We start from the raw sequence: 15,578 nt of genomic DNA on the forward strand, positions 1-15,578 counted from the left end.
TCAGAACCGTCTGGACCACCTGGGTCGGTCAGAACCATCAGAACCGTCTGAACCATCAGAACCGTCTGGACCACCTGGGTCGGTCAGAACCATCAGAACCGTCTCCAGTGTTTCGCTCAGTCTCCTCCTGGACGTTCGGAGGCTCTGCCGTCGCTCGGCTCTTCGCCTCGTCCTCAGGCTGAGCTCCAGATCTCCGTCCGGATTCTCCCTTCACGTTCCGGTCGGAGCGCTGCTGCCAGGAAACCTGAACAACATTTTCTCCCGTTCAGCTCCATCGATCGCAGCGTCGATCGGGACGTATTGATCAGCAGATTTCATTTGTGTCGATTTGAGCTGCAATCATTTTAAGAGAAGCAGTTTGATTACAGCAGCCAGATGACCAGAGACGATTGGGCCAGATCCATACTGGTATTGATCGGGAATATTGATGGATCTGGGAGGCTACAGGTTGATCCGGCCTGCAGCGAGCAGAAACTGAAACCAAGCCGGAAGTTCAGGATCCGTCTTCCTTCCATCGACTTTTCCTGCAGTTTGTTCTTTATGAAAACGTTTCTGAGCAGAGAGTCGAGACGTTGAGAGGAAACGGAAACAAAAGCTGCAGAGCCTGAAGGATTTATTTCATTTTTATCCGACCAGACAGGTGAAAATGTTTCTGCTTCTGATCACTAAACTGAGACCAGACAGGAAACCTGACAGCTGCTCTCAGATTACGGTCAAACCAAACGGATCGTGTGTGAAACTTCATGGTTTAAAAACTGGAGACTCACCACAACCACATAACCTCAGGTCATCTAAAGTTTTAATGGCCTAGTCAAAGTTCATACCTCCATCTGATTGAAAATCTGCAGCAGGACCTGCAGAGATGAAAGTGTAAAACTTAATGAAGTGAAACTGAGCTGGAAAAGATGTGAGGTGATGAAGTCAGACAGAAACTCTTTAATTTTTAAAAAGTTTAAAGAAATTATAAAAATTTAATGCAGATAAAGTTTAATATGCATTAAAGCTAGCTGAAAAGTTAGCGACGCTAACCCTAAAGCACCAATCATAAACATTAGCTCCTCTGTCACTAACATGCTACAACACTGGACTTAGCAGAAGCTAATGCTAAAGCACTAAAGTATTCAAAATATACCTAAAAAAACAACGAGCCTCAATTTTTAACATAATTTACATCTTCAGTAAACCTTTATATACTAGAATTGTTTATTTCTGTTTCTTTACTATCTGTAGTTTATTTTAAATATTAAGAGCGAATATAAAGAGAAGAAATGTACCTGCTATGTAATGAGACCCCTTCAAAATAAGAGCATAGCTACTTTAATAATTCTCTACAGTCAATAAAAGAAACTTCAACACAGATGTTGAACTTTATTCAGCTGGAAGATTACAAAACATCCAAGTAAATTAGTGTTTTTATTCAGAAAACTTAATTTAAGAGAAGCTAAGTGAGCTAAGTGTTTTCACAGTTAGCTAAAGTGCTAAATGGAAAATTAGCTTCACCATTATCGCTTTAGCATATTAGCTGAGAATAACAATGACTGACCTTTTTTATCTTCAGTTAATCAACACTTTAGTAAATTGATTTATAGAAGCAAATTGTGGTAAACATTTTCACAGTTAGCTTAAAGCTGAACGTTAGCTCGTCTGTTAGCGACAGAAGCTCAGCTCAGCTGACAGAAAACAACTTTCCCCAGCAGAGAGGAGCTGAAGTCCCACAGATACAGAAATGAGATCAGATTTTATTTGCATCGTTGCATTAGAAACGTTTTTCCCTCCATGTTAGAGGAACAGATTAGAAACCTTTTCTTGTCTCTTACCTTCAGCGCCTGCTGAACAAAGAGTGAGAGTGTGGGAGTTTTTTAATCAAACATGAAGGATTACTGAGAGACAACAGAGAGCTCAGCTGCACTCATTCTGCCTGGATGTGTTTTAGAGAAGACAAAAGGAAATATATACGTGCAGCTTCAGACAATAATAGGAACTGGGGGGAGCTCCTTATCTTCCAAACAGGCCTGAGGAGCCGTGCAGTGATTTCTCTCTGTGTGCTGTAGACCTGAGGCTCTGTGTAATCAGTCTCACTGAGCTCGCCTCCCTGCAGTTTCCTCTCAAGGTCACAGTATGAACTCTGTCTGCCTTCCTCCTCCTCACACCTCCAGACCCGGCCGTGCTGCAGCGCTGCAGCCGGATCCGCAGCCGTTTCACCACGCCCCTCCCCGCCCGTCGGTAACGAGGACATTTAAACCTTAATGTGTCTCTCTGCTGTGATCGCGCCGTTTGATTGTGGTTTTGTTTTTATGGCTGCAAATGAAGCCAGAGGACAAACGGTGGAGCTTCTGCTGCCAGAATCAGCTAAAAAACAACAACTCAGAAACTCCAGCATCTTAAAAACACCCTGCAGCGGTAGAGCTGGGCCAGGGTGACCCAAACAACCTTTCCAATAAGTTTTAGAGTTTGAAGCCTGAAAGTTTTCACCTCCTGACCCAGACGGAGGGATCTGGCTCCTGATCTGCCTCAGAGAAACTTCAGGAAGCAGCAGAGCGAGAGAGCAGGCTTTGAAATGTTACAGGCTTCAGTAGGGAGGGATTACTGGCAGAAACAACGCTCTCTGGTTGCCATGGTTACCCGCATTTACCTGCGAGCTGTGTTAGCATCAGCTAGCATGTTGTCAACAACTCTTGACCGCAGCATAAGTTATGCTACCAAGTAAGCATCAGCAGGATCATCAGCTGAGATGATGAGTTCCTCTAAGACGAATGTTTTTAAATATTCATTAAAGGAAAAAAAGAATTTACATTTAGCGCGCAAATATGAAATATGATTAATTACATGGCTTATCAGGAGCTATTCAAGCCTAAAATAGCATCTGAATGCACAGGGTTAGCTGCTACTGTGTTAGCATGTAGCGGCTAACACTGCAGATTTCTAAAGAAGCTCCATGAATGATCAGGACTTCCTGAAACTTTGCTCCAATCTGAGGAGGAACAGATTAAAAACTTCAGCTCATGTTTTTATTTATTTAATAATTTAGCAGCAAATTGAAAATGTTTCTTTTTTGACTGCAATTAGCTCAGTTAAGAATTTTAGTAGAGTTTTAGAGCTAAATATGTTCTTAGTGAAGCGTGTTAGCATTAGCTTCAGCTCACCTTTTACTTAGCTGTTCCCACTGCGGGTTTTCTCGACTTGATGGAACCAGATGTTACTTCAGATGATGGCAAAGAGACTTTTCAATGGCAAAAGTCTTCTGAAAATTATCACGATCAACAAACTTCGGTTTGTATCTAAAATCCTGCGTTTCTTTGATCAGATGTTTCTGATTTTTCCCTTGAAATCTTAGGAGTAAAGAAAATGGCAGAAATGATTTTAAATACATTTTAAAGGATATATTCTGATGGAAAGTATCTCCGCCGCTCCAGACAGTTGGACTGGAAGCTAAAGTTATGCTAAACAGTCTGCTAGCCGTTCCTGCTGCTAATGCTGTCCCAGCTTGGCTAGTAACGTCTTCCTGTCTGTGTTCCAGCTGTGGTCAGCGCCATCCCGGTTCCTACGCTGGAATCCTCTCAGTATCCGGGGATCCTGCCTTCACCGTCCTGCGGCTTCACACACAACAAGTTCAGCCTCAGGCCCATGCCGTTCCCCAGCCTGACGGTGGACCGAGGATACACACCAGGTACCAAACATCACACACCAGGTACCAAACATCACACACCAGGTACCGACATGTGAGTGCAAACAGCTGTACAATTATGCAATCTTACGTCTTTGAAAAGCAGGAGTGGAGCTTCCTGTACAACCAGTAAGACCACAGCAAGTGGTTTCTGGATGCTAAGTCTTTTCCAGCAGCCATTGTACAGCGCATACAGCGGTAAAACCAGCTGACCAAATGTGCTGGAGCTCAGCTGGGGTTGCTAGGTAACGGGCGGAACTCCATTGGGGTTGCTAGGTAACGGGCAGAACGCCGCTGGGGTTGCTAGGTAACGGGACACTGTGGCTCAACAATCTGGAGGTTTTTGAAGTGTCTCGTTTTCCAGACATAAAAACAAACTTATTGCCAAGCAGTGACTGGGTGTTTTTATTAAATAGCTTGAGTTGTTTTTAGAAACGGTGGAAACTCAAATGGAGAAGAAAAACATACAAAAAACAAATTTTGTATAATAATCTAAACAGTTTAAAATTCTGTGTAGAGCATCTTGATAATCTGATCGTCCTCCAGTTTGTCTGAAGAGGAAATCCTGCTGTCTAAAACAGATGTTTGTCTTTTCCTGAGGACAACAGGACAGATTATTTATGTCTCACATGGAGTTTCACTTCTTCTGTCTCTATTCTGTAATCCGATTTGTGGGCGGTGAAGACAGTGAAACTCTTCGTTTGTCCGTTTTCAGGTCAGTAAACGTCTCCAGCTCCTCTGTTCTCTTTCCTGCTTTTCTTGCCGTTCATCCTGGTTTTACTGCCGCAGCGAACGGCTAACGACGAGGTTGGGAGCAGTAATTCAGTAATTGATTAATTCCTGCTCGGCTCGTGTCAGAGAGCTAACAGCAGCGCGGGGAGGCGGAGCGGCTCCAGTCGTCGAGTCGCCGGCGACCCAGGAGGCCCATCGCTGCCCGCAGAGCACATGATCAAAGCCGGCCTTCGGGGCGGCGCCGCTAACCGCGGAGCGCAGAGATGATAAGAAACGGAGAGAAAATGAGGGCAGAGCTGAAGCTACAGTCTTCTGTTAATTACTGAGTAAAGTCAGAATTAGAAACTTTACGCCGTTAAACAACAAACCGTTTCAAAAAGGAGCTTTTGTTGTTTGAGTCCCGGCTGTAATGGAGGCTTGTTGTCGTCACGGTGACGGGAAAGCGCTAATGGAGATCAGATCAGCCGCCTCCTCTGTGTTATTATCTCTGACCTCTTTCATTAGAGAGACACTCGGCACAAAACATTCATCGGTTTTAATAAAAGCTTTAAAAAAACGCAGCTTTTTAACTGAAATGTTTTACTGTAGTGGAGAAATCAGTAGAGAGGCTTTAACAGAGGCTCCATTTATATCCGCTTAGCTTCACTTCTACCAAAAGCTGGTGGTAAAAACGCTTCATTTGCACCGGAAAACTAAAACCATGAGACGGAGACAAGAGGACGAAGAGCCGGAACGTCCTAGTCCAAGTTCTGCTGAGTGGGAAATGGTTACGTCTCTTTTGATGTCGAATCCTGATGCATAAAGTGCCGTTGTTGTTGGTTGCTACGGCAACAGGTCTGTGCGTAGCGTAGCCGACGCAGAGAGCGAGAAGAATAAAACTTTGAGTGGCTCTGAGTTAAACGGTTATTTGTCCCTTTGCTGCGGAGCACAGCTTCACCTCCAGGTTCATTCAGGTCAGAGTTCAGCAGAGCCAAACCTCCAGGTTCATTCAGGTCAGAGTTCAGCAGAGCCAAACCTCCAGGTTCATTCAGGTCAGAGTTCAGCAGAGCCAAACCTCCAGGTTCATTCAGGTCAGAGTTCAGCAGAGCCAAACCTCCAGTCCTACAGTGTTTTATTTTAAAGCATAAAAGGGAATTTTCCCCTTTATTCTTGGCCAGCCTGATGTTTTGTGAAGGCAAAGATTGCATTTTATTCTGTTTGGTTTCTTTCTGCAGGGTTTGGCTGTAGAATCGTTTTTCCTCTCATTTCTGACTGATTTCATCCACAGATCAGATTCTTCTGTTTTACATCTGGTCTCTTCCTCAAAGCGCCGCATTCGGAGCCGTTTGGCTCTGATGTTCCTCAGACGTTGCTCTACCAGAGACAGTCGCTCTAATTGGACTCTCCTCCTGTTTCTGCTTCCTGTCAGCGATGCCGTCCGACTCCTCCGCCGCCCCCCTGCTGCAGCAGCAGGCTCCGCCCCCTCCGGCCGCCCCGCTGCTGCCCGGTTCTGCCGCTCCCGCCGCCGACCTGGTGCCCCCGGTGGGGCCCGTCCCCGGGGCCCCCGCCGCCTCGGGCCCCTCGGAGGAGGCCCAGGCGGCGGCCGGGCGCAGCATCCCCACGGCCTGTGTCCGGCCCACGCACCCCCTGCGCAGCTTCACCAACCCGCTGCTGCCGCCGCCGATGGGAGCCATCGACCCCAAGGTGTACACCTCCATGCTGCCGCAGGCCGGTGAGTACCGCCCCCTGCTGGCGGGGTAGCGCTCAGCAGCAACCTGAGGCCAGAAAGTTCCAGTTACACTGAAAAAACAAACATGTTAGTTTTACTGCAAACATCTGAAATAAGACAAAATGAACTTTACAGAAAGAAATATCAGCTTAATTTACTCAACTCATAATAAATGTTAGTTTGGGTCAAAGGTTTTGGATATTCTCTGATTGCATGTGGTGAAATATTCTCCCTGCTTGTGAAGCGCCGCAGGCTGAAGCATCTTTCTGTCCAGAACAGATTAAAGTCGCAGCAGCTCAAACGTTTCATCCCATAAAGAGAGAAAACGTTTCGTTTTCAGCTCCAACAGTTTGTCTCCTCCGATTCTCGTTGAACTGCAGGATGATGCAACATGAGAGCAAACATCTCCTGGTCCAAACCTACAACAGGCCTGCATGTAAGGAAATAACAGCTTCTGTTCCCACAGTCATCAGGTTAAGCCGATTTTCTGCTCCTTACGGTGTGAAATTGGCTCAGTTGGATCATTTAATCAGAGCCCAGCTGTGGTTCCTCAGAGGAACCAGAGTTTCTGTTTGTCTGAATCCGTTTTCCTGCAGCCGGCGCTGATTTCCTGTCATATTCCACGTTTCAGCCGGATCCTCTCTGCTTTAATATTTTAGTCAGGGAGGCTGAATGCGTTGGCCCCAGGCTGTTACACACACACTGTGTGTTTGTATATCTTTAATACGCTGTAACCGGCCCTGACATCCGCCGGAGGGATGGAGGGTCCGACCCGACTCGACCCGCCTCTGTTCTGCCTCTGCCGTACTGGTACCTACCTGTCTGTCTGTCCGTCAGCCGCTCAGCGCCGCGGCCGGACCCCACCGCTGGTTTAAACCTGGGCTAGCAGCTGTTAGCCGTTAGCTCAGAGACGCTAGCTGCTCTGATCGGTTCATTATGAAACAAATTAAACTCCAGACTTCATTTAAAAGCACGCTGCTGTTTTGTTTTAAACATAATGTTAATTCTAGTAAATTAACTTACAGAAGTTTATTCACAAACATATTTATGTTTAAATATAACCCGGGCTAATTTGGTGCATTATAAACTGTTTTACATAACTGTTGTGTTTATTTCACAGTTTTATTCTTTTCACATAATTTAAACTGAATCTCTGGTCTGAACAGAAGAATCGAATCGATGGACACTGAAATATTTCCGTCTCTACGGTTTATGAAGCTCTTTGAAGATTCATGGTGACGAGTTACGACGCCATTTAATTTCACTTTGGGATGATACAGTCTTCCAACCGGCCACTAGGGGGCAGTAGAACAGCAACAAGGTGACATTTTCTATAGAGCTACTTTGTATTTGACTGCAGCTAAAAGCTAAAAACAGAAACAAAGTGTTTGTTATGGTGTGTGTGTGTGTGTGTGTGTGTGTGTGTGTGTGTGTGTGTGTGTGTGTGTGTGTGTCATACCAGGTCGCCTCAGATTATCATTGATTTTTAGCTCCAGGAAACTTTTCACTCAGACTGTTACCCTGAGGCGACAGCAGCCAGAGAGCAGGACTCTAATCGCTCACTGTTCGTTTACCGTTCCCTCACTGTTCCCTCATCGTTCCCTTGCTGTTCCCTCACCATTCCCTCACTGTTCCCTCACCGTTCCCTCACTGTTCCCTCACTGTTCCCTCACTGTTCCCTCACCGTTCCCTCACTGTTCCCTCACTGTTCCCTCACCGTTCCCTCGCTGTTCCCTCGCTGTTCCCTCACCGTTCCCTCACTGTTCCCTCACTGTTCCCTCACCGTTCCCTCACTGTTCCCTCGCTGTTCCCTCACCGTTCCCTCGCTGTTCCCTCGCTGTTCCCTCATCGTTCCCTCGCTGTTCCCTCATAGTAAACAGACCAGGATGGGGGAAAATGTCACATTTAGCCAAAACCTGAAGCTAAAACTAGCATCTATGCTAACGGGCTACATCATGCTAAGCTAGTTAGCATAAATACTGATGTTGTTTCCTTTCTTCGGCTTTAGAACCCAGTTATTTTTAATATTTTAAATGTAATGTTATTTTATTACACATTGAAATAAACAAGTAACTCCGACAAATAGAATGAGGAATATAAAGATCAGGAAGCTACAAAAACAATGAGAGAAACAAATTTAGGTCACAGGATGAAAAAGAAAACAATCTTTTCATTTATTAGATCATTTTCAGACGGATCCTTCCCTACATGTAGAAATTGTTCCAGTTCTTTAAAGTGGTTCTCATGTAAATGAATTGGAGTCGTGATCTTCTCCATTTCACACGTCTCTTCATGAAATGTCACAATTCAAAGAGGAAAAACATCCAGAAGTCCAGAGAAACTCATTTCCTCTCCAAAATGTTTTATCACTGCATTTTAAACAGAATCAGAATATTTATTTTAGATTTTGGTCATTTTCAACTTTTCCATAAACAGCTGAAAATAAAAAAAAAAGTAAAAAACACAATGCTGAAAAAATACAAGACAAAACTAGAAAACAGAAATAAATAATATTTAAACTTCTGTCAAATGGCAAAAAAGTAAAAAACCAACAAGAAGTGAAAGTCGAGGCTTAAGTTTATTATCTTTGGTTTTATTTATAAAGCATCATCAGCTCCACACAGCAGAATCTTTTCTGTATATTTTGCTAAAAATCTCCAAGAACTTCCAGTTTAAACATAAATTAAAATGATTATATTTTATTAGCAAATCATTTTTATTAATTGTTTAAATTTAAACAGTTTTGTTCCTGAATCCCTCTGGAGCAAAACGTTTGTTATTAATCCCAGTAATCCTTCTGACTTAATTCTTATTTAATATTTAGTCGTTTTCTATTTTCAGATGTTATCTGCCGGTGATGTAGGTCAGTTTTTATTCATCTGGATTAGTTTTGCACATCTGGTCTGTGGCATCCGACTGAAATGATTTGATCAGAACTGGATTCTGTTCTACTGACACAACCTGCATAAATAAAGGTTAAATTAAAATAAAAATCATGTAAAACAAACAAGATTCAACTCTGAAATAAAAAACAACTTTTTTACAAACTGTTTAATGTAAAAAGTAAAAGTAGATGAGATTAACTCTGTTTTATGATTAGATTATATTTGTGAGCATTAAAAACAAGCTTTAATTTGATTGGATAACATCAAAACTGCTTTTAGCTTTTCATAAAGTAAAATATGACACAGTATCATCAGCATAGTAACGAGCATTAATATGCATGTGGGACATTTTTCTGCAGTAAATCAAATGTTCCTGTCTGCAGGTTTAATGAAGATAATAAAAGTTGTTCATCAGCAGAGATCTTTTCTGCAGCCGTGACTCGGCTGAATTGATCTGAACGAACAGTTCACAGCTCGGAGCTGTAACAGGATTGTCCTAGTCGATGTCCGGCTCTGAGGACAGAGGCAGCTGGAGGCGGACCGGTCCACCTGTGATGGACGCTTTCAGCCCCAACGCCTGCAGGAAAACAAAAATAAACGTGTCGTCACCACAGAAACGCCACCAGAGCGGACAGTAACGACTCGCTGGCCTTTTTCTGCTCTAAAGGTGACCCGTCAGGACGGATCAGTGGCCTATTCAAAGCTCATCCCATGTGCTCCACAAAGTCATTCTTAGATAATCAGATTTTGCTCAGTTCCTCCCATCTCAACGTTTACACTCGCACACGAGAATAGCTGCAAACAGACGTGCAATTATACAACCGTACATCTTTGAAAAGCATCAGTGGAGCCTCCTGCACAACTGACAAGAATACAGCAAACGGTTTCTGGACTGAGTTGACATCAAAACACTTATCTTCTCCAGCACACTGCAAAAACACAAAATCTTACTTATCAGTTAGTTTTATCTTTTTTAAAGTTCAATAAGATATTTGACCAAGAATACTTGGTAACTTTGCAGTAAGATACAGGAGCTTCTTTTAAGTGAATAATTCCCTAATATTGATGAAAAAGTTCTAGTTCCATTAGCAGATTATTTCACTTAAACATGGGAAAAATGTCTTGTTATAAAACTTAATCTACCAGAGGAACTAGAACTTTTTCATCTATGTTAGGGAATTATTCACTTAAAACAAACTTCTAGTTCCGTCTGAAAAGTTACTTATGAATTAGTTTTATATTATTTCAGGTTTACTAAGATATTTGCAGTAGAAACTAGACCAAAAATACTTGGTAACATTTTGTGTTTTTTTGCAGTGCAGGGCATACAGAGCTGGAACTCAGCTGGGGTTGCTAGGTAACAGGCAAGAACTCAGCTGGGGTTGCTAGGTAACGACCTCGGCTGAAGTTGCTAGGTAACAGGCTGGAACTCAGCTGGGGTTGCTAGTTAACAGGCTCGGCTAGCGTTGCTAGGTAACAGTGCAGTGTGACTCAACAATCGAGAGGTTTTTGAAAGGGCTCGTTTTCCAGACACAAAGAAACTTGAACTTATTGATAAAAATCTGCTGGATGTTTTTTTAAGAGTTTGGGTCGTTTGTAGAAACAGTTGAAACCTAAAGTGTGAATTTTGTTTTCTGTGGTTCCCTTCATGAGATGAGGTGATTTTTAGGCGTTACGGGAAAATGAACAGATTGTAGAAGTTACAGGACGGCGGATCTCAGGGGAAACGTTAAAACGAAGCCTGCAGGTGGCGCTGTGATCTCTAACAGTCCAGGCTGGGATTCGAACCCGGGACCTGGTTGCTGCCGGGCAGCAGCTCTACCAGATCCACCAGTTGGAGGGCAAACAATGAGCCCAACAATGAGCCCAACAATGAGCCCAACAATGAGCCCAACAGGCAGGAAATGAGAAGTAGGTCATGAGTGGAGAGACGGCAGCGTGAAGCCGAGACGTGTCGTCCTCCAGAGACGAGACGTCTCCTCAGAAACCTTTCATCTGCTGCTGGATCCACTTCAAACCGCTCCGAGGATCGATACCAGCTCTGACTGCGACCCCAAACACACACACACACACACACACACACACACACACCCCGCTCTGATGGAACCCTGGTGGGCATTTCACACCTGCACCTCACCTCACCTGTCAGGTGTGACCCCCTGAAGCTCCGGGTTCATCCTGGAGCTGCTCAGTCTGACCTTCACTTCACCTGGACAGGAAGATCCAGACGCAGCAACGAGCCGGAAAAATGTTTCACTTTTCTGGAAAAGTTTATTTTCTAGAAATGTTCTGATGTTTTGGCAGAAATCTGCCTTGGCCTCAGAACACCAGACTATCCTTCCCCTCATCTCACTTTTTAACTTAGTTTTGTAATGAAAGGAGGATTTACTCCAGAGCTGCTGCTTTTGTGAGTTTTTTCTTCTAAAATTTCAACTTTTCAAACTCAGAAATTTTTGTTTTTTGTAGAAATTTTTTTATATCTTGGCAGAAATGTACTCCTTGTTTTCTACTTACTGTGTCACTAATATGTCTCCATATAATTCATATTCAGGTCTTTATTCGTGTCCCAGTGGGACAGTAAAATAATCATGATGAGATTTAATTATCAGCTTGAGCTGATAATTAAATCAGTCTCTTGTACTTTTTCTTCGCTGCGTTTATGTTCAGCTCTCCAGGATTCGCTTCCCTTCTGATGTTTTAGTGGTGTAGCAAAGAAAAAGTTCCCCCTGGAAACAGATTACTGGCAACACGTTCCGAGGTTTAAAAATAAAATCTGGTGTACAGAAAATGTTTCTCCAACAAAAACAGAAAACATACAGCATCTGTATCTTTCCTCTGATTGTCTCGGTGATAAACTTTCACTAAACTTCCTCCAGGTCACGTTTTGCTGCTCAAAGCTTCTTGGAGTTTAAGTGAACCTTTGAGTTGCGCAGAGGGAACGGAGCTCTGGGTCTGCTGGTTGATCTGTTTCTGGTCTCTGCTGAGAGCCGGTTGAGCTGCAGGCAGCAGGATGGATGTTTATTGATCAGCAGAGGGATGGAGGACATTGTTGGCCTCAGCAGGCCTCCAGACTGGAGAGGCTGTGGAGAATATCAGCCTTTTGGGTCCGTTTTTCTTCTGCATGTTGCTTTTCTTCCAGTCTCTCCCTGACGGATTAAAAGCAGCTCAGTTTGGCTGTTCGTTTCCTTTTCTTTGAAGCATTGATCCAACCCGTTTTCTCTCCACTCATGAGAGTTTTGATCGTTTCTGTGAGCGGAGGCCGGAGCAGCACACGGTCTCTAAATGACTTCTGCTCTTCGTTTTCATCACCTAGTTGCGTGTAAAGCTGTCATCAGAGCGGTCGGTGGCGGCTGTGTGTTATGAGGTCAAACTATTCCTGTCAGCAGCTGAAAAGGTCGTCGATACTCAGGTTTCACCATCCAGCAGAGGTTGACCCGATTATGAACGAACCATTCCTCTGGTTTATGGGTCGGCTCCGTATCTGCAGCCGTCGCTTCATGAGTTCAGGAAAACAATGGAAGACGAAACGCCGGATTCTGAAATGAATGTTTTCCTGTTTTTATTGTGGAAGTTAAAGTAAAACCCAACCTGCCTGGGAACGTTGAGGTTTGCTGAGTTTTGCAGATGAATGTTTTAGTGACTGTGGTTCTGCTGACGACCCGGTTTGGACCAAACTTCAGCTGTCGTCTCGTCTCCTCCCGTTGCTCAAGACTTCCTGCGGTCCAGCCGGATGTCTGCAGAGCGTCGGCTGAAACTCTGAAACATGCATGAAAAACAGGAAGCGACCCAGATGGCGGCGATTAGTCGGATAAAACCCGAGGCTTTTAAAGCCGAACAGGAGGAAGTGCTGCTTAAACTGAGCTAACGCTAAAACCAGAGTGATGCTGTTTTCACGTCGGACGTGTTTCACACGTCAAAAACTCGTCTGATGCTTCCAGTCAGACCGTTTGCAGTTTGAAGTCAGACTCTTGACTTTTTGCTCTGGCAGTGCGTTGTGACGAGTCGTCGTTTTCCGCTGCTGGTCTCCTTATGCAGGTGGAACTGAAAGTGAAACCAAAATAATATCACGCGGTGAATCTTGTGCGGTCGTAACGGAGGCTCAGATAGCTGATGACGGCTCGACGCGCGTTGAACAAAACGTTGAGAGTTTCTGGGTTTTATTTGCTCAAATCAACAGAACGTTTCCTAAGGCAGCCGTACGCTGACGACGGTCGCTGACGACGGTCGGTCGCTGGCGACATCGCTGACGACGGTCGCTGACGACGGTCGCTGACGACGGTCGCTGACGACGGTCGCTGTCAGCCATGTTTTCGTCTCAGCTGAGCCCAGTTTGATGACCTGCTGACCCCCATCTCCTGCAGACTCCACCTACAGGCCACTACGTCACATCGCACAGTCTCTCTGATCTCTGATTGGTCGACGCTCTGCGTTGAGCAGCAAAACTTCAGATTTTCCATCTCCAGCGTCGGACATGTTGGACTCAATTTGAACGCTGGAAAAGCTTCGGAGCGCCAGACACGCCGTGACGTCTCGATGCGTCTCGATTCGTCCACATGGACCTTGAATATAAACCAGACGCTCCAAAAGTTCGGTGTGAACACAGAATAACGCTAAAACAGAAGTGATGCTAAAAATACTTTATTGGTCCCAACTGGAAATTAAATGTTGCTGTAATTCACATTGATTGAAATTATTTTATCTGCTGATGGCTCTTAAAATGTAAGACGTGATAAACTTACTAGCATAACTTCTGGCTTAGCGTAGCGTCTGCTGTTTCTGTTGCAGTTAGTTGGCCTTTCTGGGCCTCCGTAGAAGCGATCCCTCTGCGTGGATCTCCTCAGACTCCTGAGTCTCTAACGGCTCAGAAAACCTCAGGACTCGTCTGATTAAACGCTAGAAGCAGCGAGGACGACCTCACTCCGTCTGCCGCTTTAGTTCATGACGAATAAATAAGGACAAATAAAAACAAACCTTTAATTTGCTTTGGCTCCTGGTCCTTCAGGCGTTTACCCTCCACTGCAGCTGATTGTCACCTTTTATCACGAGGAAGTCTGGATTTTATGACCTGGAGACGATCATGGATCGTTTCCGGTCCAGACTCACCAGTGGAGCTCGCTGTTCGCTCCCTGAACGCCGCCGCGTCTCATCCTGTCTGTAAAGCCGTAACTTCCTGTCCGCCATCATCAGTGACGTCTGCATGTCCGGCCGCCGCCAGCAGAGGTCATCATTAGCGCTGATTAGACCCCAGAAACATCCTTGATTAGCCTCATCAGCGCCCCGGTGATTATATTCACATTTTTCTTCTTAAGTCATTGATTATGCCGACCTGCTGTCAGAAATTATATATAATAGGCTCCATTCGTAGATAAAATATGTTCTTTTTGTTCTGTCTTTAAATCCTGATTGTGCAAAGAGAAAGTGTGCGGCGAGTCGACCTTACGATCGACCAGCTGCTCCTGATTTCACCTCCTCTGGTTGGAACCTGAAGGTTTGAGCCCAGACTGACCCGGTGACCCTGAAACGTCTCCGGTTCTCCCCCAGGTGCCAGCCTGCCGAAGCCCCAGGTGAAGACGGCGTCTCTGGGCCAGGCCGGGAAGGCCCGCTCCCCTCTGCTGCCCGTCTCCGTACCGACGGCGCCGGACCTGCAGGACGAAGGCGGAGCCAAGCCGGCAGAAGACCCGGCCACCAACGTGAGTCAGAAAGTCACAGAACCAGAAAAGGTTTTCTGCACGTTTTACCTCCAACTGCAACAAAGTCACTTTGTAGCAAAACCTAAAATATGATTTAAGTTTAAACAACCTGCTGGTTTCCACCAAGCAGCAAAAACAAACTGAAAGTTAAACATCAGGAGGTTCTGGGGAGAAAACTGACGAGTTCAGGAAATGAAAGCAGGAAATTTATTCTCATTATGTTACAACTTTTATTACTGGCACTTTATTTTAGTATTTTTTATTCCTCTCATGTTAGGACCTCATTCTTCTCCCACTCTGGGATTTTTACAAACTTATCCTCACATTATTGCAAGTTTATTTTCATATTTTTACATCCTTTCTGTCGTATTAACACGACTTTATTTGGTCATAAAATTACTATTTTCTTGTAATTTTATGTTCTCATTTCATTGATTTCATTTTTGTGACTTTTTTCTCTTTCTAAAAACAGAATCCTGTTAGTTTGGCGCTAAAACTGCATGTATGATAAAAACAAACCGTTTAGTTTCAGTCGTGTTGCTTTTGTGACTCTGAACAAACCTCGTTTATCAGGACTGAAGCTAAAACAGCTGTGAGGTTTGTGGCTGAGCTCTGGCCTAATCAAAGTAAATGACTGAGACAAAGCAGATATCGACTCTTCTCTGCTCGGCTGCTGATTGTAGGAAAGATTCAGAGCCAAACCTGAAGAATCGTCTCAGTTTTAACAGAAGATTCTTGAAAAGTCCTTCATCCTGTCAGAGTTTTGCTTTCAAAGCCTCAGAAGCTGAAGGAGACGTTTGTTCAGGGCTCTGAGGTGAGACAGGTGAGACAGGTGAAACACAGGTGAGACAGGTGAGACAGGTGAAACACAGGTGAGACAGGTGAGACAGGTGAAACAC

General features: G+C 44.5%; 1 protein-coding gene across 1 annotated transcript in view; it reads left to right on the forward strand.

Moving 5' to 3' along the window:
- Positions 1-15,578, forward strand: part of LOC103154765 (netrin receptor DCC-like) — a gene marked incomplete at its 5' end in the record, with an annotated part of 41,051 nt that overhangs the window by 22,555 nt on the left and 2,918 nt on the right. The window contains 3 exons of the mRNA XM_007576168.2: positions 3,518-3,667; positions 5,805-6,107; positions 14,531-14,679. Coding sequence (XP_007576230.2) covers positions 3,518-3,667; positions 5,805-6,107; positions 14,531-14,679 — 602 coding nt within the window. The remainder of the gene's footprint in view (positions 1-3,517; positions 3,668-5,804; positions 6,108-14,530; positions 14,680-15,578) is intronic.

Source organism: Poecilia formosa, unplaced genomic scaffold, assembly GCF_000485575.1.
Source record: "Poecilia formosa unplaced genomic scaffold, Poecilia_formosa-5.1.2 Scaffold399, whole genome shotgun sequence".
Lineage (NCBI taxonomy): Eukaryota > Metazoa > Chordata > Actinopteri > Cyprinodontiformes > Poeciliidae > Poecilia > Poecilia formosa.